A 22,860-nucleotide genomic window follows, 5' to 3' on the forward strand; every position below is an offset into this window, starting at 1 on the left:
TTAGATTGAAACCTAGAACAATCAATCTGAGAACCTTCCCTTCTTAAGTGGTAATTAAGCTGGAAAACTGAGATACTGTTGCACAGAATGGAATAGAAAACAAATAGAAGTTCAAGTCATCATAATCTGTACGTAAATAACAGCATCTGGCGCAGCTATAGAAAAGGGAATGGCAGAAGAAAAGTCCATAGAAGATATTATCCCCACACCTATTAAAAAGATCTTAGTATTTTACAACTGCAGTATTTTCTTTCTTCCGTAAATAAATATATAATACCTTCTTGATCTCTGTACGTATACAAGTAATGCTGTTTGTTGCAACAGAAAAATACATATGTTTTTAAAAGAAAATGCTTTAATATATTTAATAAATGAAATTAATATTTAATGAAATATCAAAACAAAATACATTGCAATAAATACCTGGAAATTATTTATTGCATTAAAATGCTTAAATAGCTATTCTAGCAACCTGTGTCAAATTGATTTAAGGTTGAAGTGAGATCATTCTATGGGTTCTCTTAAGTGACCTGTACACAGTTCCTACCAGTTTGGCCCAGTTTGGCTGAACCGGTAGTGGTTTGGCAGCCTGGTCTCTGAAACTGACAGCGACCCAGGCCTGTCATGCTTCCAAACGGTTCTCTGGGCGGCACCATAGATGCCATCTTCCTTTTTGGTTTTACGCACACGCAGAACAATTTTAATCGCACTGTGCATATGCACGCAGTGCGCATCAAGTGCACATGCACAGCATGCACACAAGCGAACCGGCAGTAGTGCCTGCCGGGACCCATCCCTGCCTCTACAATATATGAACTATTTTCTCTGAGACATTCTTGAGGTTTATAAATTCTTGTTTGTGTCTCTCTGGAAATGTAGGATTTAGAACAGATCAATTGACCATGAATCAGTAAGAAAGTATGCTCTTCTCATTATTCTCAGCTAAATATATTAATATTCTCTATCAAGATGTATAAGATGTTTAAGTTAATATCCAGCGATGTGAGACTTCAATCTGTGGGGTCCTTGGTGCTCTCTAAGTAGGGTTGCTTTCTTACAGACATTTCAGTACCCAAAGTCGATATCATCATTAGTGCTGATGATGTTACCTAGTTTGTGTAATGAAACATCTACAAGAAAACAAGGATACCTCATTTCAAACCTGAGCTACAAATATTCTCCTCCACTGATTTCTGTGTATTATATTTAATTTGAGATGATCATCAGTTGAAGCAAGAAATACGTACAAGCTTAGAAAAATCATTACTCCTTATGTCAGAAAAGCTTTTTTGAAAAAAATTTCTCTATTTTATGAAATCAGAAATATTAGTAGCAGAGTCAGAAAAAGGATATTTCTGACTCATGTATACAATGCAATAAAGATAATTTTTTAATAATTCTTACCCATCTCTGATGTACAAAATGTGGTCTCAGGATACTTTAAAAAATACTTGGTATACTGCTGTGAGGCATGAAGAAGCCAAAATATAGCCCTTTCTTGTTGTCTGTTTGCAAAAATTAAACAAAAGAAATAGTCATGCCTTCACTAGCTTTGATAGGGAACATTTTGAAAAGTGTTAAAAACAGAAAATATAAACAGTGTACTTCTTCTGTATGAAATGGTTTTTCTTATTAGCAAAACAATTCAAACATAGTCTTAGTTAGGAGGAAGAAAATACCAATGCTTTTACTAGAAGTTTAACTTGAAAATGCATTCAATGATATGGATCAATAAGATTTGATGGATGGTAATAAAGCCTGCTAGAAAATTTTCATCAGTTGTATTGCTCCTGTGTATAATTAATTACATGTCATCATTTTTGTTTGGCTCCTAGTAAAAACAAGTCTGAAATATTAGCTTAATTTAAATAGAAATAGAAAACATGAAAGGGGTGGGAAATAGTTTGTTCTTTAATATGTCCTGTCATCCTCATTTTAATCTATTATGTTTCATGCGATAATATATTCAGTGAACCTATGAGTTGGATTTAAAATTTTATTATCATTATAATTATTCTTGTATTTCACATCTAATCATTGTATGGAACATAAAATAAAAGTTTAAAAACATAGGTTTCTTATAATTCAAAGCAGTTTATCTCTCAAGAAGTTGGAAATGGAGTGTTATGAATATAAAGTTTGAATAAAGTTATTGTTCATGGTGATATGGAAAGCAAAACCAAATCTAGGAATTAGTATAATTTCAGTTTTCCCTGTGATTATTCTTAAGAAAATGCTTATAAAGACCACCCTGATATTTGCAATGAGATAATGTAGGTTATGTAAAAACAAGTGTATTTGATATAGCAAGTACACTTTTGGATTCAATCAAATTTTGGGTTCCACCAAATTCCATGAAAATAGATTTCATCCTCATCAGACTTCAGTGTTTTCCCCAAATTTATCTTATACAACCATTACTAGATACAATCTTGATAACACTGATGTTTCTGGGCAAGGTAAAAGTGATTTAAATGTGTCAGAGAACAAAGGTTTAGTACACTAGTATAAAGATGTTTTTACATTAAAATTAACATCAAACTAAAATAATTTATTTTCTAAAAATTAAAAAGTGATGTATGCTAGATAGTGCCCTGTTTTATTTATGGAAATGGCTTCTTTATTTATTAGATATGCAAGTATGGAGAAAAAACAAGTTGGAGATAAGAAAGTTCCTCTTAATGGTTTTGATAGATTGTTTCAAACTACATCATGTATGTTTAGAACAAGAAAGAAAATAAATTTGTTTTCATGAAGCAAGAGAAAAATACTTAGTTGAATTGGTATTGGGCATAGTATGTGTTTATTAGCAAGCTCATGGTGTAGCAAAGATTGCTTTTTTCTTCTTATGGCTTCTAATGGATATAATGTGCACCACCTACTGCTATATTCATTTCCATTTTTCCCATCTTTCAGGCAAGCAGAGTGAAATGTGAATAAAGAAGAAAAAATTTAGTGACAGTGTTTATTTTTGAAAACAGAAAGTAGCTTTTCATGTTACATTTCCATCTTGTTGTGAGCTATCATTAACACCAGTTGCCCTAGCAATCATCAAATGTAAAAAGAAAAATCTCAAATAAATGGCCCTGAAGAAATTAGCTGCCAACAAAGCTTTCTTTAAGTTTCTTTGTATATTCTGGGTTTTTTATTTTGTTAACAATGCCTGTTCATTTGTATTAATTGCTCTTATATTCTGCTTCCTCCATATTTTTTTAACATAACCTTCTTAATATGTTCTTCACATCATATCAACAACAAAGAGTTGTTGTTTCCAGAAATTTATTTCCACATGTCTCAAAAATCATATCAGTAATTACCACTGTAAAGTGAAATAAAAAGAAAATGCTTAATCAAAATTATTTATCAAGGATGGATAATCAAAAGTTCAAATTCAGTTCTATAAGATTATTAATTATAGTATATTATGTAATAATTGTAGATCTTGTAAAAATAAAGATTCTGACTGAATAGCAAATGATAAAAATAAAGATTCTGGCTGAATAGCAAATGATTGGGTATGTTCATATTGCTCTTTTAATTACATTTTAGCCAATTTGATCTTCTGGTTAAGGCACCAGGCTAGAAACCAGGAATTTGTGAATTTTAGTTTGGCCTTAAGGCATGTAAGCTGACTGTGTGACTTTGGATCAGTCACGCTTTCAACCCATCCCATCCCATCCCATCCCATTGTTGCTATTGAGAAAATAGGAGAAGAAAGGAGTGCTGGGTGCATTCACTGCCTTGAATTATTTATTTTAAAAAAATTAAGGATATGACTGACTGACTGATTGAAAGTAGATCAAACTGTACTACTGGAATGAAATGTGAGGAATGTAACTTAATGCTACAGGAAACAAAGAGATGTCAATGTGGTCCATCATACTGAAAAAAATATATAATGGAAGGCACTGCTTTATATATCCTATTGTAATATTGTGGTTGATAGCCATAGCATCTGAACCTTCTCAGAAAAAAAAAATCATGCATATGGCACTAGAATTTGGGAGATATTTTCATCTCACATTGATGACTTCTGTTCCTTTCTCATGTTCTATGAACATGGCTGTAATATAATATTTGGCTACTGACTGGATTAGTGTTGTCTAAAGGCAATGTTGTCTGATATTGCAAATAACTTCATTTGTTATTTTAGTGCATTAAACTCAGATGATTATCAGTAAAGTTTGTAATGTCAGAGATTGACTATGCTTGCTCCAATTTGAACTGCATGCCTTTATTGGATTATATTGTGTACAATATTTCCACTATGTTCATGTTGCTGTGTAATAACTCACATAAATGTTTAGCAGCTGTGAGTATAACTGATAAAATTGGCTAGATCCTGAGCCCTAATATAAAAATAAAGCATTTTTAAAAGCATTCAGTAGTGAGGTAAACTTTACACATATCTATATGGTATCCATGAATTTGAATTTGAACAACACAAGCATTTCTAAAATTGGCTCACATGATTTTTATAAAGCCATACTAATTCTTAGCAATCTTACAGAATCTTGCAAATATTCTGCTTTCTTACCTGCGTTGACACCTTCTCATGTATTATTAGGCTCGATAATTACTAATTTTATTTTCTTTCTTGAAGAGAGAAACCATTCTCCACTCTTTATTCTCTTCTACTCTCTTATAGCACTTTGCTTTCCCAAACTTTACTAAGATAATAGCCTCAACAGCTCTTCAGCCACTTCCTTTAAAATTCTAGGATATATTTCATTAAGGTTGTAGAACTGGAGAGCATTCAGAGTAATAGTCTTCTTGCTTTTGACATATTTGAAGTAACCTCAATTGATTAGATTTCTCTCTTGTTAACTTTTGCTCACTTCCCCTTTTGTTTTTTTTTCTGATTTTATGCATATATTTCATATGCTATATGAATCCTTATAGATGCCTTTGTCTTAGTTCTTCCTTACATTTGTAGTTAGCATCCTTCACTGAGACCACTTTCTTGGTGAATTGTATTGGCTCCTGTAGATGTGCTAATATTTATCTTCATTGAGACAGCATTGTTCTAAGTTTTTAATTCAAAATGTTTCATATGACTATTATACCTTTTTCATTTATTTCCTATTGAATCTGACCTATCTAAAACCCATTATTTAAATTAAAGAATATCATAGTTACAATTTTATACAGAAGCTGGCTATCATTGCCCTGTTCTATGTCCTGCCTTTCTATAAACAACACTAAATTTAAATGAATGGACAATTTGTTTTCTACATTTATATGTAATCCTTGATCTAATTTGAGCCTCAGTCTAATTTCAAAATTGTGAATGTCCTTGTTCTTACAGTCTTTGTATATATACATACATTCTTTTAGTTACATGTTTTAAGTACAAAAAGAAGGAGAAATAAAATGCCATGTTGGGAGTGGTTTTCTAGACATCATATTATTTAATATCTCTATAAAATTCCTATAGCTTTGCAGATCTATTTGGATCAGTACTACTGTTTATACACTCAGAATAATGTGAATTTCTATTTGGGGGCTACTTAAATACCATTTGGACTTACTGTTTCTTTGATACCTTTTTGTTCCTCTAATATGGTCTGCTTTTTATGGTGTCAGATAAAACTATAACGAGGAAACTATGGCTGTAAAGATGCAACTTTTGTGCAACTAAGAAGATTGCTTACTTCAGTTAGTCAAATAAAAGAATATTACAAAAAGAAAGCAAAAAATTGACAAATTTGGTGCTACAGACTGTCTTTCAGGAACAAGTAACTGAATAGATCCATTGTTGTAGGATACCAATAATGCAGAATAGGGTAATAACATAGTAAGGAGTGAAAAATAATTTGCTCACAGCTTGTAAGACATTACTCTTTATAGTGAAAAACTATATTTTTACAAATATTTTGTGTTTGTACAAGTAAATATAATTTAAAGTTACCTGTTCCCTAATTTTAAAGCTGATAGAATTGTTTTAAGTATAATTCCAATTTTTGGATCCTAATTAAGTTTCTAAAAGTTTATTCTTAGTAACAGACTTATTTCCTATTTGTGTGGTCTTTATTTTTTTGTGTTTTACCATTGGTGGCAATGTATTTTTCTCAATTTCCCTTCTACAGTGTAATTAGAGTTGCCTTTGTGTTTGATACTGTAAAACTGCATCTCATGTTCTACCTTTTCTCTTTGCCTATTCAGTGACATGTCAATTTTCCACCTCTCTCTCCAATGTAATTACATTAACAAAGCTGAGATTTGTACATGTTTGGCTTTCAGTTGTTTGGTACATTTCAATTTAAAGTTCTGTTATTCTTAGTTTGGCATTACATTTTCATATTCTTAATATCAAAATTCATACGGCTGTTAAACTGCTTCAGGCATCACAGTAAACTGTTGCTATCATCATGAGATCAAATGGTGAGGTTTTCACGTTCCATATCCCTCTCTTTTGGGAGAACGTGGGAAGGTAATTGGAAGTTTTTGTTCCTAGGTTATAATTACCTGCATATTTTTCAGCCAAACTGCCCTCTGCTATCCAACTTCTCATATGCATTTCCCCCTTTTGGGAGTAGTGAGGAAAAAGGTGAGAAAAAAATCTATTTGTATGGTAATTTATTATATAACTGAAACCAGTTATATTAAATTTTAAGCATGAAGAAATTGTTTCCAATGTCGGGAAAAATAGCTTCTTGTATAGTTACATAATATTCTCAAAGAAAGAAGGAAAATTGTTTGTTTGTCCAAATTGATCTTTAGAAGTCCATTGATATGGCAGGTTTAAAAGTTTAAGCTTTATTTAAAGAAGTAAAATCTTCCCTGAATTGATCTTGACTGCAGCTAAGGGCACATTGAGTCAAGTTTTCTTGGCAAATCAAATTTTTTACCATGGAATTCTTCAGAGATCTTTTTCAAGCCAATCTGTGTTTCTGTTGTTCCATTATGTGTAAATACTAATTTGACTTTTGAGCCCAAAGACTTGCTATTAATGATAAAATGCTTTTGCTACTTTTTTTTTGCAAAGCTTACCAATATGTATTAGGTTTTTTAAAAACTCCATTACTTATTTTTTCAAGATATAAAACTTTTTTTTTAATGGCAACTTCTTCTTACTAATGGAAATCGTGTAGTGGTAGTGGGTACATTTTTTTTTTGTTATACTCCAAATGTAATTTTCAGGGTGATTTTTGTACATATAATTCAACACATGCAATAGCTTTCCTATTGGTACATTTCATTAGAATTCTTCAAATTGACTATTTTATATATCCGTGAACATGAACTGTAGAGCTAGAATAAATGCAATATAAAATCCAATGTAAAATGAACTATTATTAAATGAAAGTAGTTACTTTCATGGAAAATTATTTTGGTATCCTAAGTTTGGAGTGAGAGCAAGAATAATACATCATTTTTAAGATTCAGAGAAGGAAGCAACATTATTGATATTATTCTGACAGTATAAGGTTTTATGAGTTTCTTGCAGGAAAGAGAAAAGTAAAATATAATTGTCAAAATGTTGACTTAACATATATTAATATGGTTCAAGACTGGTCATGACACTGGTTTTCAAACCAATTTACTTGAATTGAAATTCTATCTGTAAATGTCATCTGAGTTTATTCTTTTTTTAAATTAAGTTTTTTTTATTTTTAATTTTCAAAACAAACACAACACATACAATCTTCCTTTCTTACATACTGTAGAAAGTGTATCAGTTGGTTACAAAAGACTTTCGTGCATCTCTTCCACAGTCATCAAGCATAATTCATATTAACTCAAGTATTTTAACTTCGATATTTATACATGTTACCATCATCATACCTCCATTTTCATTTGAGTATAGTTGCTTAAATATCCTTCATCATAAAATATATCAAGATTTAATACATAACCACATACTGGCATTTCATTTACTATTTCTAAAATCCTCCAATGACACTAAATCCTTATATCCTATTCTAGCTAAACATCCATAATGTTTAATAAGAAGGTTTTTTATCCTTTCCAAATCATTGTTTACAATTTACATCTCATTTCCTTATATTGCGCTCTCTCTCTCTCTCTCTCTCTCTCTCTCTCTCACTCACACACACACACACGTTATTATCATTATCCCTCCTTTATTTGACTATATCCTGCATCATATCATTTTTCTCCTAGTAATCAAGACTTAACTAAATCTAACTTGATTCTTTATTATTATTATTATTATTATTATTATTATTATTATTATTATTATTATTATTATTATTATTATTATTATTATTATTATTATTATTATACAATTGTATCACAGCGGCCAGTTGTTTCGCCGGATTTGGCATTGATTACTAGTTGCCCCCCCCTCCAGGGGCCTAGGACGTCTTAATGTATTTTCGTAATATGCTTGCAGATCCAAGCAGTGCGGCTTTTTGCATTTGACTGATGGTGATTTTCTCAATTTTTAACTGTTTTAAATGTTATTCCAGTGCTTTTGGAATAGCACCCAGTGTGCCAATTACCACTGGAATTACCACTGCTGGTTTGTGCCATAGTCGTTGAATTTCAATTTTTAAGTCCTGGTATTTTGCGATTTTTTCATGTTCCTTCTCGGAGACCCTGCTATCACCTGGTACTGTGATGTCTATGATTGTGACCTTATTTTTCTCAACCAGTGTGATGTCTGGTGTATTATGCGCCAGTATTTTGTCCGTTTGTATATGGAAATCTCACAAGATCTTGACCATCTGATTTTCGGTGACTTTTTCAGGCTGATGTTCCCACCAGTTTGTTGCTGTTTTAATATTATAATTTTTGCACAAATTCCAATGGATCATTTGTGCTACTGAATTGTGCCGCAATTTATAATCAGTCTGCGCGATTTTTTTACAGCAGCTGAGTATGTGATCAACAGTTTCATCAGCTTCTTTGCAAAGTCTGCATTTGGCATCATCAGAGGATTTTTTGATTTTGGCCTTAATGGCATTTGTGCGGATAGCTTGTTCTTGCGCAGCCAGGATTAGTGACTCTGTTTCTTTCTTTAACGTACCTGTTGTTAACCATAATCAAGTTTGTTCACTGTCCACTTTATCTTTTATTTTTTCCAGAAATTGGCCATGCAGTGCTTTGTTCTGCCAACTCTCCATTCTTGATTTTATCACATCTTTTCTGTATTCTTGTTTCGTCTGTTGGGCCTTCAGTAGATTTTTGTTCTTTACTTCGATTAATAGATGTTCTTGACTTTCTTTTAACTAATCAACTAATCATGTTTTTCTTCTTCAACTGTTTGCTTCACTTGTAATAATCCTCTGCCACCTGATTTTCGGGGCAGATATAGTCTATCAGTATCACCACGTGGTATAACTATAGTGCATTGTCATTAGTTTCCTGGTTTTTCGGTCCAAAATGTCCAAATCAGCTTGTGTCCAGTTAACTATACCAGCTGTGTATCTTATAACTGGTATTGCCCAGGTATTTATGGCCTTGATTGTATTTCCACCATTCAATTTAGATTTCAAAATTTTTCTAACTCTGTTGGTGTACTCTCGCCTGACAATAGTTTTTACTTCTCCATGCTTGATGTTATCCAACTGCAGAATGCCTAAGTTTTTGTAGGCTTCATTTTCTTTGCATTTAATTAGTTGGCCATTGGGCATTTCAATTCCCTCACATGCAGTGATTTTGTCCCTTTTTATGGATACAGTGGCACATTTTTCCATGCCAAACTGCATTGAAATATCGGTGCTGAATACTCAGACTGTGTTTGTCAATGATTGGATTTCTATTTCTGACTTTCCATAGAGTTTCAAATCATCCATATATAGTAAATGCGAAATTTTTTCAGCTTCTTTGGCTGTTTGGTAGCCTAATTTCATTTTTTTAAGATTACTGATAGTGGGATCATTGCGATGATGAAGAGAAGAGGTGAAAGTGAATCACCCTGGAAAATTCCTCGCTTGATATTAACCATTCCGTAGATCTCATTCCCTACTGCCAACTCAGTTCTCCATTGTTTCATCGCCTTTTCAGTAAAGGATGTAATATTTTTGCTAATGCCAGTTGTTTCTAAGCATTTTATGATCCAACTATGTCGCAGTGAGTCAAATGCCTTTTTGTAATCAATCTAGACCATATTCAAGTTTGTTTTTCTGTTCTTACAATTTTCTAATATCATTTTATCAATTAGGAGCTGATCTTTTGTGCCCCTGCTCCTTCTTTTGTTGCCTTTTTGCTCTACTGGCAAGATGTTGTTTGTTTCCAAATAATCCATCATGTTATCTGCAATAATGCCTGTGAGTAATTTGAAGGTTGTTGGCAAGCATGTTATTGGTCTGTAGTTTTCAGGTGTTGTTCCTTTAGTTGCATCTTTCTGAATCAAGTATGTTTTTCCAGTTGTCAACCATTCATCAATTTGGCCCTTTTGTAAAATTTCATTCAGTTGCCTGGCCAATATTGCATGTAAACTGGTCAGATATTTGAGCCAGAAACCAGGTAATTGGTCCTTTCCAAGTGATATCCAATTCTTTACCTTTTTTACTCGATTTTTGACCATCTCAATTGTTATTTCTAATACTTGCATTTGTTTGTTGCCAATGCTTTTCTCAAAGTCATGTATCCACTTTGCTTCCTTATTGTTGTCCTTTGCATTTTCCCACAATTCTTTCCAGAATTCAACTGTGGCCTGCTTTTCTGGTTTTTCACTTTTGGTGTCACCATTCACATTAAGACTTTGATAAAAACGCCGTTGGTCTGATCGAAATTGCTGATTTTGTTTATATTGGATGATTCATGCCTCATATCTTTCAATTTTTCTAGCTGTTGCTGTTATCTGCTGTTTCACAATCTCTACAGCTTCATTGATGTTTCTTGTATCCAATCTATATCTTCTGATTAGCCGATCTATGATTTTGTTGTTTTTAAGCCGTTGCTCATGCATGTTCTTTAAGTTACTAGCATCTGCCCTTAATTTTTTGACTTTTTGTTCTAATCGGATTTTCCACTTTGACTTTGATGCTTTTTCTGTTTTGTGACTAGATACTTTGATTTTAATACCTAGTTCATTAGTGACTATTACAGCTGCGCTGTACATTAACTGGTTCGTTGCCAAGATGGATCCCGATTCAATTGTTGAAAACACTGCATTAACCATTTTCATGATAGGGGCCAAAATTTTCTTAGGCACAGTTTTTAGTAATGGTTAACGTTGCCTTTCCTCATTAAGCAGAAAATGCTCCATGATCTTATCCTTCAATTCTTTTTGTTTTTCTGTTAGTTCATCAGTTGGTTCAGTGATAACTGGTTCTAGTGGTGGTGGTGTTATTTCCTCCCCAACAGCTTCTTCTGGGAGTTCTACAATAATGTCTTTAGTTGTGTCTTGAATATCAGTTATTTCCACTTGTGATATTGTTTTTTTGGTTTTGCAATTTGCCTGAATTTCCTGAAGTTCAACTTCACTAAACACTTTATTCCGTATAATAAATCGCCTTTGATCTGCTAGTCATTGTTCACTAACATTTGAATCTGGATATTGTTGTTCCCATAATTCATACATTCGCTTTAAATAACCTCTTTTTTCTGGCTCTGAGGTGTAGTAACAGGCCATTATGGCATGGTTTTCATCTGCACTATATTTTTGTCGTTTTGTTGGCTGGTCCACTTGTAGCCCACTTGTTGATGGATGTCCAGGGACCCCAACATCCACCGCGGCCCTTGTTAACCCATGCGACGACCGATGCGGTATAAAATTTTTATTTGTTTTTTTCACCATATTGTATGGGTTGGCGGGTTTTTTTAATGGGACCAGTTGCCAACCTGACCCCAACCCTCCTCCTTTCTCATCCGAGCTTGGGACCAGCAACGGCGGAGTATTATTATTATTATTATTATTATTATTATTATTATTATTATTATTATTATTAATCTTTATATATAATCCAAAAGGGTTTCTAATCTTCCTTTCATGGGTGCCATTCAATATTCATATCCAGTTATTACTTATCATAACACTACACATTGTATACATTATTATCATTATCAATTATTTATTTAACTATATCTATTATCACTAAATTTCGCTAAGTTTAGCTAGTTTTAAATTATACTCTTCCATCTATCAACCAGTATCTTTCCAATAACAAAGCCATATATTTTGCCATTTGTGGCACCAGTCCTCTGATCATCTCCTTAATCAGCTTTGTATGGACTCCTCTTAGCAACTGTTTGCTTATAAGATCTCTCATATAATTTCAATGCCCTTCTTCTGTTTCCTTGATCTGCTTATCTTTGATTGTTGATGGTGTTATCAAAACTATTGCTAATAAGGTTTGTCTCTTTGAGTCCATAAATTCTTTTATTTTTTCCTCTTCTGTATCTTCCCATCTGGGGTAAGTTTCCCCTCCATTTAATTCCTCTTTCAGTATTCCACTCTTTCCATTTTCAGAAACAAACCAATCACCATAAGTATCAGCAATTTAAATTTCTTTATATTCATTTTCCTCTTCAACTTTTTGGATTTTAACGCCACTTTTTCCATTTGATGAACATCTTCAACTTCTCCATCATATTTTACTGTTAGATGCACTAAGTAATCCAACTTCTTCTCTATCCTCTTATTTGTATTTGATAATTTCTGTATTTCTGAGAATATCTTTTGCAGATTTAAAACTTCTTTCTGATGCTGAGAATGATTTTCAGCTGACAGATTGCTACTCTTGAAGGTTTTAGCAGAATTAAGCGTCACAAAAACATTTCACCCCTCTCTGGCCAAGAATCTACTTCAAAGGAACAGTCTGTGTGCCTTTCTTCTTCTTATCACTCTATAAGCCAAGGTGGTGCAGTGGTTAGGGTGCAGTACTGAAGGCCACTACAGCTGACTGTTATCTGCAGTTCAGCGGTTCTAATCTCACCGGCTCAAGGTTAACTCAGCCTTCCATCCTTCCGACGTAGGTGATGTGAGGACCCAGATTGTGGGGCGATATGCTGACTCTGTAAACCTCTTAGAGAGGGCTGAAAGCCCTTTGAAGCGGTATATAAGTCTAACTGCTATTGCTATTGCTATAAATAAGCTGTAAGTCCTTGAAGTGCCAAGCCAGGGTAATCAGTGAAAAAAGTGTTTCATTTCCAATACACAAATAGTCTAGCTTCCAAGTAGCAGTGTTATAATATTACAATGTTACCACTTCTTTGTTTCTTTTTTGTATCTCTTTGTATTTCAAGTTAAAAAAAAAAAAGGGGTTGATTGTTAAATGAGTTACAAAAAAAACACCCACAGTAATGAAAGAGGAAAGTTTTAGTCCATATATTACGGAGAATAGTCAAAGAAAAAAAAATAGAAGAAGGAAATTATTCCATTCGTTTTAAAAGGCTTGCATAAATTCCATACGTAAAGATAGCATTTAAAAAGTAAGATAACCCATTGTTCATAACCAGTCCAAATTTAATTCCGCCGCTTATTTCTTCTGTTCTCCAATTTAAATTAGTTTTAAGTTTTTTTGTAGGCAGTCACTTTTAAAACAGTAAAAATTCCTTACCAGCTGAATACACTGTCTCTTTCCGTATCCTTCCATTTTGGAGTCGCCCCGACCTCATCAGCCATTTGGCTGGATTTTTTGTCACTAGCTTGAAGAGCTTCTCTTGGATCAATCAGAGACTTTGCAATGTCCCTGTGATCAGCAAGATGTATTCTTCCTGTTTACCATCTCTGTGGTACAGTTTAGGTCTGTTTAGACCACACAGAGAGAAAAGTGTCGACTGCGATCTCAGAGCATTGAGATCACACACCATGTCGTTGTGACTTCGGCTCTTCCCATCAGTTTGTTATTCTTTAATGTCTTCAATTGAGAAATTTATTCACCACACATTGAAGGAGAAAGGAGAAAGAAAAATGAGTTAGCAGACCCTGGGACAATTCACCTGTCATAAGTAAATCATAGACGTCTCACTATGAATAAGCTTTTTTCCCCACTTTCTGGTTCTTCATATTACACTTGCTTTGTTTGTCATTGATGAACTAGCATTCATGAGGACTGTACAATATAAAGACTACAGCATATTTTTGGTTTTCTAAAGTTGACTTGCCCATAACATCTCAGTTGAGCCAGTATGAGAGTTCTGGTTGATTTGCATCCATAACATTCCACAGGAGCATGACAAGGAAAACCTCTTTTGCTGAGTCTTTTGCATTTATATCTCCTTATCACTATTTCTAAGAATGCATAAACTAACCACAACATCTTTTTAAAAGCAAATTTAGAAATAATTCAAAGTATATCATCATCATCATCATCATCATCATCATCATCATCATCATCATCATCATGTTTTTGTGGACAAACTACTTTTAAATAGTCATAAATAAAAGTATTTATGTATGCAGATTACATGAGGTGGCTTTTATTTAATCATCTAAACTAGCTGAAAGCGTTGGCTAAATGGATAGAAAGTATTTGTTAGATATATTTGCAGGATTTCTATCCCACTATATAATCCAGAGAAATCAGATAACGATCCTTACTTGAGTTCAAAATTAGAGTCTATGGTCTTGCTCTGAAAAGGGCTTCAGAAACAAATCCCTGAAAAAGAGGAATCGTTTTTTAGTTTCTTTTCACTTGTCTTATTTTGTTACCAGTAGAAGAAAAGTACTAATTATTTTGTAGTTAGTATATACTCCTGTCCTTCATTTTTTATTAGAAGAAAAGCCAGTTGATTTTTGATTGGATTTTTAGTTCAGACCAATGTTATTTTTTCTAAAAACAACCTACTGTGTAATGACACATTCTGCCTGAGTAACTGAAACACGGTGTTGAAATGAAAGTAGAAAATTAAAATGTCATTCTCTGTGTTTGTTCTATTAATTATAGAAATTATAGGGTACAACTGATATTTCCGGCTCTGTAATTCTTAAATAGTTCAAAATCTGGACTTTGTGTCTACTTGAAGTATGAATGTTCTTTTACATTAAATGTGAAAGAAAAAATACTTGAAAAATAAAGTAGAAACAGAATATAGCAATCTGAAAATATTGACAGATACCTTGTTTATTGTTAATGTTTGCATTAAGAATATTAGAATCATTTTCTTAGAAGGCAATTGAGGTTTTGTTGTATTTAAGCTGAACAATTATGGTAAAATAATATTTTATCTTTTAAAATACAAATTTGTATAGTTATATATTTAGATTTTACTTTTTTCATTGATTTCAAGGATGATATAAGCATATAAGAAAATTGGAAATGTTGCTAAAATTTCATGTTTTAAATCAGCAGTATTGTTTTCTTAATTACAATTACATACCTTCAACAGATATATGATTCAGTATAGCACTTTTGTCTGATATTTAAAATGGTCAACATTTTAACAATTGAACTTGTACAGTAATATAATTTATATGTTACATATATATTGCAATGTGCTCTGGACCATTTGTTAGAATCATAAAAACAAAATTATTTGAAAGATCATTGCTTAAGGCATGGAAAACTACTATTAAAAAGACCTTGGATACAACGGAGCAGAAATCAAACCTCATGGATATATTCCTAAAAGGAATAGAAATAAGAGAAAATTGCCTAATACACTCAGTCTGTAGCATATTTCTCAGTCACCAAGGTTTATCCTATAGGAAAGCATAGTCCAGAATAACCAGTCCATGGAGAATTATCCCTTGACAGATACATGAAATTTAGGATAGAAGGAATGTGTTGCTTTTGTTTCTTATTACTTTTTAATGGATGAATTCAGTTCATGCATTTCAATTAGTTTGGGATCCCAATATTTGGGATATTGACTCTATGTTTGTTTTAGTTTTAAATGTTCCTTTTATTCCACAAATGTTAATGTAATGAGTGGGAAAAGCCTGACAAATTAATCTGTGTCACAGTTACTACCCACCAAGTTCAAGGTATACCTTCCAGGACTGTACCATAAAACAAAGAGGATTGAAGTTTCAGTGATTTCCAAGTATTAAGTATAAAAGAGAGTATTGGGGGTTGGGGTAGAAAAGTATCTAAAATATGCAACCCGTTGTTCAGTAAGACACTAGTATAAATAATTGTAATATGACCCAAAGAAGACCAGACCTAATAACATATGAAAGCCACTAAGAACTAAATAAAAAAATCAACTTGGATAATCTCTAAAAAGTTGAGTTGTAACTTTGAAAAAAAAATAATAATCAGAAAGCCAACCTTTCCTGTTATCTTTTAAGATTACCTGGTAAGATCTTTACAAATAGTAAATACTTGTTTCTGAGACAGAACCCTTTTCTGAGTTGGAGCTTTATGAAAAACAGTAAGTTTGTTATTTTATTCAATACATAAAAATCAATAGTGAAATTTCAATTTTTTTACTATCAGTTCTGTGAGCTTGGCTTGGTGGGCATGGCAGGGGAAGGATACTGCAAAATCTCCCTTCCCACCCCATTCCAGGGAAAGGATACTGCAAAATCTCCATTCCCACCCCACGCTTGGGGGAAGGATATTGCAAAATCTTGGTTTCGACCCCACTCTGGGGCCAGCCAAAGGTGGTATTTGCTGGTTCTCCGAACTACTCAAAATTTCTGCTACCGGTTTTCCAGAACCTGTCGGAACCTGCTGAATTTCACCCCTGATAAAAATCCTAATTTCATTTAACATTTTGAAGTTAAACAATGAAAGCAAGTTACAGTATTATTTGTTTCTCAATTCTGCATCATTTGTTGAGCTATTTTATCCATGTTGTGGCACATGATACTTAGAAAGAATAGACTATTGCATGTTGCTTGTTCTATAAAATGGGTATACTTTTTCACAATATTATGTTGTGTTACTCATACATAAAAATTCCAGACCAGCAAAAGATTTGATTTTGGCAACAATAGTATGATCATTTTAATGAAAATCCCCTTCTCAATCAACCACCACATTTTCCATAATTTGTTCAGGAGTATTCGGCAAGGTCCCACTCATCACCTTCACCTGTTTTTGGCTTCGTGCTTGTGTGAGTAAAGCATGGTTGGAGCTGCTGTATTTCTATAAATCTTGGTGGGAGTGTGTGGAGTGCTGGCTTTGTTGCTGTAAGTGGATTGATTGGATGTGTAGTTGCATCCTGATTGGTAGATGGAGTTGATGTTTGTAGATTGGTCGGCTGTTTCATATCATCCTGTGTGGCTGAGGTGTTGGCTGTGTGTCCATTGTTCTTTTGTGTTGTAACGACCTGGGTGGTGGGTGGGGTTCGTTTGTTGAAAAGGGCTGGTTTCCAGATGTCTGGTAGGTGGGAGGTATTGTCACGTTTATTCATGTTGTGGGGGTGTTTCTCTATTTCGATGGCTTCCATAATTATTCTCTTGTTGAAGTGTTCTGTTTTGGAGATTAATTTGCTTCCTGTTACAATACAAAACAACAACGGACACAAAGCCAGCACCAATCAGCACCAATCTACCAATCATGATATAGCCACACAGCCAATCAATCCACTTACTGAAACGCCAGCACTCCACACTACCCCACCAAGATTTATAGAAAGACAGCAGCTCCGACCACGCTTTAAGCCGAAAACTCCAGCCTGAAGATGGTGAATGAGACCTCGCCGAAACGTTGCCAAGACAATCTCAATCTTACACTGAAAAAGACCTGAATACAACAAGACCAGCAAACAAACAAACAAACAAACAACATACATACATACATACATACATATTTATTTATTTATAGTGTTATTTATAATGTTCTAACAAGAATACATTTCCATTGAATAATTCCTTTGAAAAATTTATTAAAGAATTAATAAATAGAATGAATTTTGAGAAGTACACATGGAACATGTGGTGGCATTTTCTGTCAGTGTAATACAATAATAATATTGTGTGAGAGTTTGTGAAAATAATGCATATGATCAAGAGAAATTGTATAAACCTTTATCCAATATCCTGTGCAAACAAAAATACCGTATTTATCGGCGTATAACACGCACCGGCGTATAACACGCATCCCCCATTTTAACACAAAAATTTGAGTAAAATTTTTTTTCATTAAAAATAAATGACTTGGAAGCTCGGAACTTAATGTTGGATTAAAATTTATAACATTAGAACATGAATTATAACATTAACTCCTCTTAAAAGGCAAATATGAAATGAAAAAACACCTCTTTGAGCAAAAAGTTATTTCCATTTTCTTCCTTATATAATATTTTCTGTTTCAACATAAAGTGCCTTCCTTCCTTCCCTCCCTCCCATCCCTTTCTTTATGTTTTCTTCATGCTTTCTTTTCTTTTTCCTCTGCTCTTTTTAAATCCCCCCCCCTTCTTCTCCTCCTCTACATTTAGGTTGGATTAGTTTGTACAACGGTCATCAAACTTCTGAAGTAAAAATAAATAAATAAATCATATTTAAGAAGAAGAAGAAAAAGGAAGACGTTTTTAGTTAAGTCAAACGTTTTAATAAAAGTTTCATCTTTTAAGATTTGTCCAACACATCCAATTGTAACCTTAACAGTAAAGAATATCACCCCAGCTGCTAAAGGTTCAACCAGTCTGAGAACCATTGAAAAGACAACAGTGCAAAATCCAAAAGACACAACTTCCTCACCGCCATTGCTTTGGTACCAAATCTTTGAGGAAGGGGCTCCAGAAAGAAGGAGGAGGAGGAGGAGGAGGAGGAGGAGGAGGGAACCAAAGAGAGGCTTTTACCGAGTCTGCGCCCCACAGCCAGGACCGTCCTTGCGCCTCCAGCCGTGTTTCTTCCCCGCAAAGCCCTTCGGGCAACCCGAGAGTTCCGCTTGACGCCAGAAGGGCTTTGCAGGAAGAAACGCGGCGTTTCTTGTGTGTGTGTGTGTGTGTGTGTGTGTGTCTGTCTGTCTGTCTCCGCCATCCCCAACCTCTACACCTTGCAGGACTGCTGCGCCTTTGAGAAGCCGGGGTGGGGGGGAGAGGGGGACGGGAACGACGCCTAACCCCCACCCACACAACCCGGTCACCGGGAATGCCGCTCCCGCCGTTCAGAAACCGAGGGGGAGAAAAGTTCAAAAGCCGCCGGAGCCAGCTGGAAAAGGAGCGACTTTCCCCATTAGCCGGCGCCCTCCGCCAATCCGCAACGGCCTCGCAAATTAAAAACCGAAGGAAGGCGGCGAGCTCAGCCAAGCGCGGCCAGGCAGCCAGCGGCGCGCACCGGCTTCCCAGCGCAGGGAACTTCTCCGGCGGCTGGGGGGAGGCCGTCAAGCGGAACTCTCGGGTTGCCCGAAGGGCTTTGCAGGAAGAAACGCGGCGTTTCTTCCTGCAAAGCCCTTCTGGCGTCAAGCGGAACTCTCGGCAACCCGAGAGTTCCGCTTGACGGCCTCCCCCCAGCCGCCGGAGAAGTTCCCTGCGCTGGGAAGCCGGTGCGCGCCGCTGGCTGCCTGGCCGCGCTTGGCTGAGCTCGCCGCCTTCCTTCGGTTTTTAATTTGCGAGGCCGTTGCGGATTGGCGGAGGGCGCCGGCTAATGGGGAAAGTCGCTCCTTTTCCAGCTGGCTCCGGCGGCTTTTGAACTTTTCTCCCCCTCGGTTTCTGAACGGCGGGAGCGGCATTCCCGGGGACCGGGTTGTGTGGGTGGGGGTTAGGCGTCGTTCCCATCCCCCTCTCCCCCCCACCCCGGCTTCTCAAAGGCGCAGCAGTCCTGCAAGGTGTAGAGGTTGGGGATGGCGGAGACAGACAGACAGACACACACACACACACACACACACACAAGAAACGCCGCGTTTCTTCCTGCAAAGCCCTTCTGGCGTCAAGCGGAACTCTCGGGTTGCCCGAATGGCTTTGCAGGAAGAAACGCGGCTGGAGGCGCCAGGACGGTCCTGGCTGTGGGGCGCAGACTCGGTAAAAGCTCTCTTTGGTTCCCTCCTTCTCCCCCTCCTTCCACAGTCTGTGTGACGCTGCCGCCAGGCTGAGATCGGCGTATAACACGCAGGCAGGGTTTAAGCTTCCAATTTTAGTTTTAAAACTGCGTGTTATACGCCGATAAATACGGTACTACTCTTTCCTATGGAAGCCTGGAAAAATGCCCAGTATGCTTTCTACTTACAGAAGATATTTCTAAATACAACCTTCAATAGTAAGCCAAAATAAATCCATTATTCAAGGTATATTTGAAAACTGTTATGCCAAAAATGTATTTCCAAAGTAACAAATAGATAAAACACAGAATATTCCAAAACAGCCTAATTTATCACAGCCATAAGTAAAAATGCATAATATTCTAGTGGAAAGATGTTATCATGAAATCAAATAGAATCTGTTTTAAGACTGACAAGCACGAGACACTTGCAAGAAATAATTATTTTAATTGTGACAGCCAACATATTGAATTTTGCTGGATTTCCTTCTACACAGATATCTTGTTTTCCAAGGTAATGAATCAGAATAAATTGAACTTCAATCATGTTTTGAATATGCCATCTTATTTTCCTTAAAAAAATGATAGTATCTGTTCCTGTAAAAAGTACTGAAGATTAGCTCCCAACTCTATAGGGCCGTGATGGTGAACCTATGGCACATGTCCACAGGTGGCACCCGGAGCCATTTCTTAGGGCACGCAAGGCGTTGACCTGTCAGCTCCAGCACGCATGCATAAGTTGGCCAGATGATTTTGGCCTTCATTTTCGGTCATTTATTGCTCTCCGGAGGATTCCCTGAAGCCTCTGGAGGGTGAAAAGCAACCCAATGTGCAAACCGGAAGTTCAGGAACAGACTTCTTGTTTGTGCATTGGGCCATTTTACTCAAAAAAGGAAGAGGAGAAATGTATAGAAAATAAGATGTGAGTATAGTGACCTATCTGTAGACATGGAACATTGACAAATGTTGAACAGCAGCATGTACTTGATCTTCAAAGAGGTCAATAGAGAACAGTTGGAAAAAACTATAAATAGTTCGATGAATGTGATAGATTGAATCTTATTGGAACATATTATAGATTTTATAGTTAACATTTTAAAAATGTTCTTCCATTTGTCTCAGAAATGTACTTTTGGTGTCATGCCAGGGCACTAATGCTTTCTGAAATAAAATAAGCATATATTTGAACATTTAATTTATTCTCTTGTACTAGTCACAATCAAGTTGGAAAACAATGGGAAAATACTGAGAGCGGTTCAGTTCCCTTGTTTATTGAAATTAATAAGAAAGTGATGATTAAAAGGGGTTAATTTCTTGGGCTGTAAGGAAGACGGAAACTTTCAAACTTGCAAGATTTATTTCAGTCTTATAAGTAAACCAGGTGGGAAAGATGAGCTAATTGTACTCTATTGTAATATTATATTAGTAGAATTAGCATTATTCCGGCTGCAGTAACCATTCCCTATGTTTGGCTTATGCCTGTAATTAGATCTGAATACATTCTATTGTCTTTTAATAAACATAATTAATTTAATTAACAAAGATGCAACATAAAAAATGATACAGGAACACAGATAGTAGCGATTAACACATTTTGTTCCATGTAGTTCCATTAGCTTTTTCTAGCTTGCTAGGAATAAAACTCAAACCAAATGGAAACTAACATCAAACAAGTATAATTTACCCAAATATGCAACAAAAATCCAATGTATTCCATATCCTCTATACATGCTGAGGATTATTGTAGGATTAAAATGGGTTGATGAGGGAATTACATATTCTAATTTAAATTCATTTGTATAAAGGCATAGAAATACATTATTTGTCAAACGTGCCTCCTTCAAAATTCAAGAAAGGAAACCTCCAATTCCATTGTTTTAGAGAAAAGATACTTTTACTGAATATAAAGTGATAGCATCGTAAATAAAGCAAGATCTGAGGCTAAAAGGCATGAAATTGTACATATCAAAAGTTTACCCAAATCCCTCTCCCCCAATAACCTCAAGTTAAATGTCCAATCTCTAGCCCCCAAGGGTGTCATGTGGGGTGCATCTTCAAGTGGCCTCATCCATCTGGTATGCAGAGACGGTTGATCTTGACCAGACCTAAACAGGACCATTCAGCATGCACAGAAGATGGTCCCTCTTCATCCCAAGAAATCACCTCCAGCATGAGTCCCCTCCCAAATACCGAAACCCCCTCCCTCCCCATAATTATGGCAGCGATAGCAAGCAAAGCGATATAGAGGCTGACATTATTGGATATGCTGACAAAATAAAATATAGTTTCAGCTATGTTTGTTTTCTTGTTTTATTGGCTGTATGAATGTTATACTTAATATATTCAATATGCTGTATTGTTTATAATGATCAGATGTTTAGCCTTTGTTTTGTCTTTTTTCCCTGCAGTTGTGACTCTGAAAATAGATATCTTGGTAATCCACTCAGGGGAACATGTTACTGTAAGTATTTGTATATTTCATTTTACTCTTATCTTCCTTTTAAATAATATACACACTAAAATCTATTTTAGACCAGTTCTGATATGTTATTATTAGCTGTTATTAATTATCAAATAAACTATTAATTAGAAACTATTGATAAGTGGTAAGTTTATGACAGATACTTTTTCTTTCTTTCTTCTGTTCAATCATGCCCAGAGACGTTCCTACAGTTTTCTTCACCAAGTTTCTCAGAACTGGTTTTCCTTTGCCTCCCTCTGAGGGCTAAAAGAAACATCCAGCTGTGCCTAAGGCAGACCTAGAACTCCCGGTCTCCACGTTTTTATCCTGATGCCTTAGCAATAATAACACACTGTCCCTGGATATAGGATAGATCTTAAATAGTAACCTTGACATTATCACAAGGTTTGCTGAACTCCTTGGCAAGGAGATACATGTATGGAAAAACAAAATACTTATCATTATTATTTATTTCAAGATAAATTATTAAAATTTTATATGCAAACATGTATCATTGCTTTGAAACATAAATCATTGTACTTTCTACTAGGAGGATGGTAACTTGCTTCTGGATATTGACAGAATGGTTGCTGTGCTTTAAAATATAATTATA

General features: G+C 35.2%; 1 protein-coding gene across 1 annotated transcript in view; it reads left to right on the forward strand.

Moving 5' to 3' along the window:
* ATRNL1 (attractin like 1) overlaps window positions 1–22,860 on the forward strand; it is a 507,336-nt gene that overhangs the window by 142,687 nt on the left and 341,789 nt on the right. Inside the window, exon 21 of the mRNA XM_087725861.1 lies at window positions 22,195–22,247. Coding sequence (XP_087581987.1) covers window positions 22,195–22,247 — 53 coding nt within the window. The remainder of the gene's footprint in view (window positions 1–22,194; window positions 22,248–22,860) is intronic.

Source organism: Thamnophis sirtalis, unplaced genomic scaffold (assembly GCF_051295495.1).
Source record: "Thamnophis sirtalis isolate CommonGarterSnake01/CBP01778 unplaced genomic scaffold, rThaSir2_p1.2 scaffold_11, whole genome shotgun sequence".
Classification (NCBI taxonomy): Eukaryota; Metazoa; Chordata; class Lepidosauria; order Squamata; family Natricidae; genus Thamnophis; species Thamnophis sirtalis.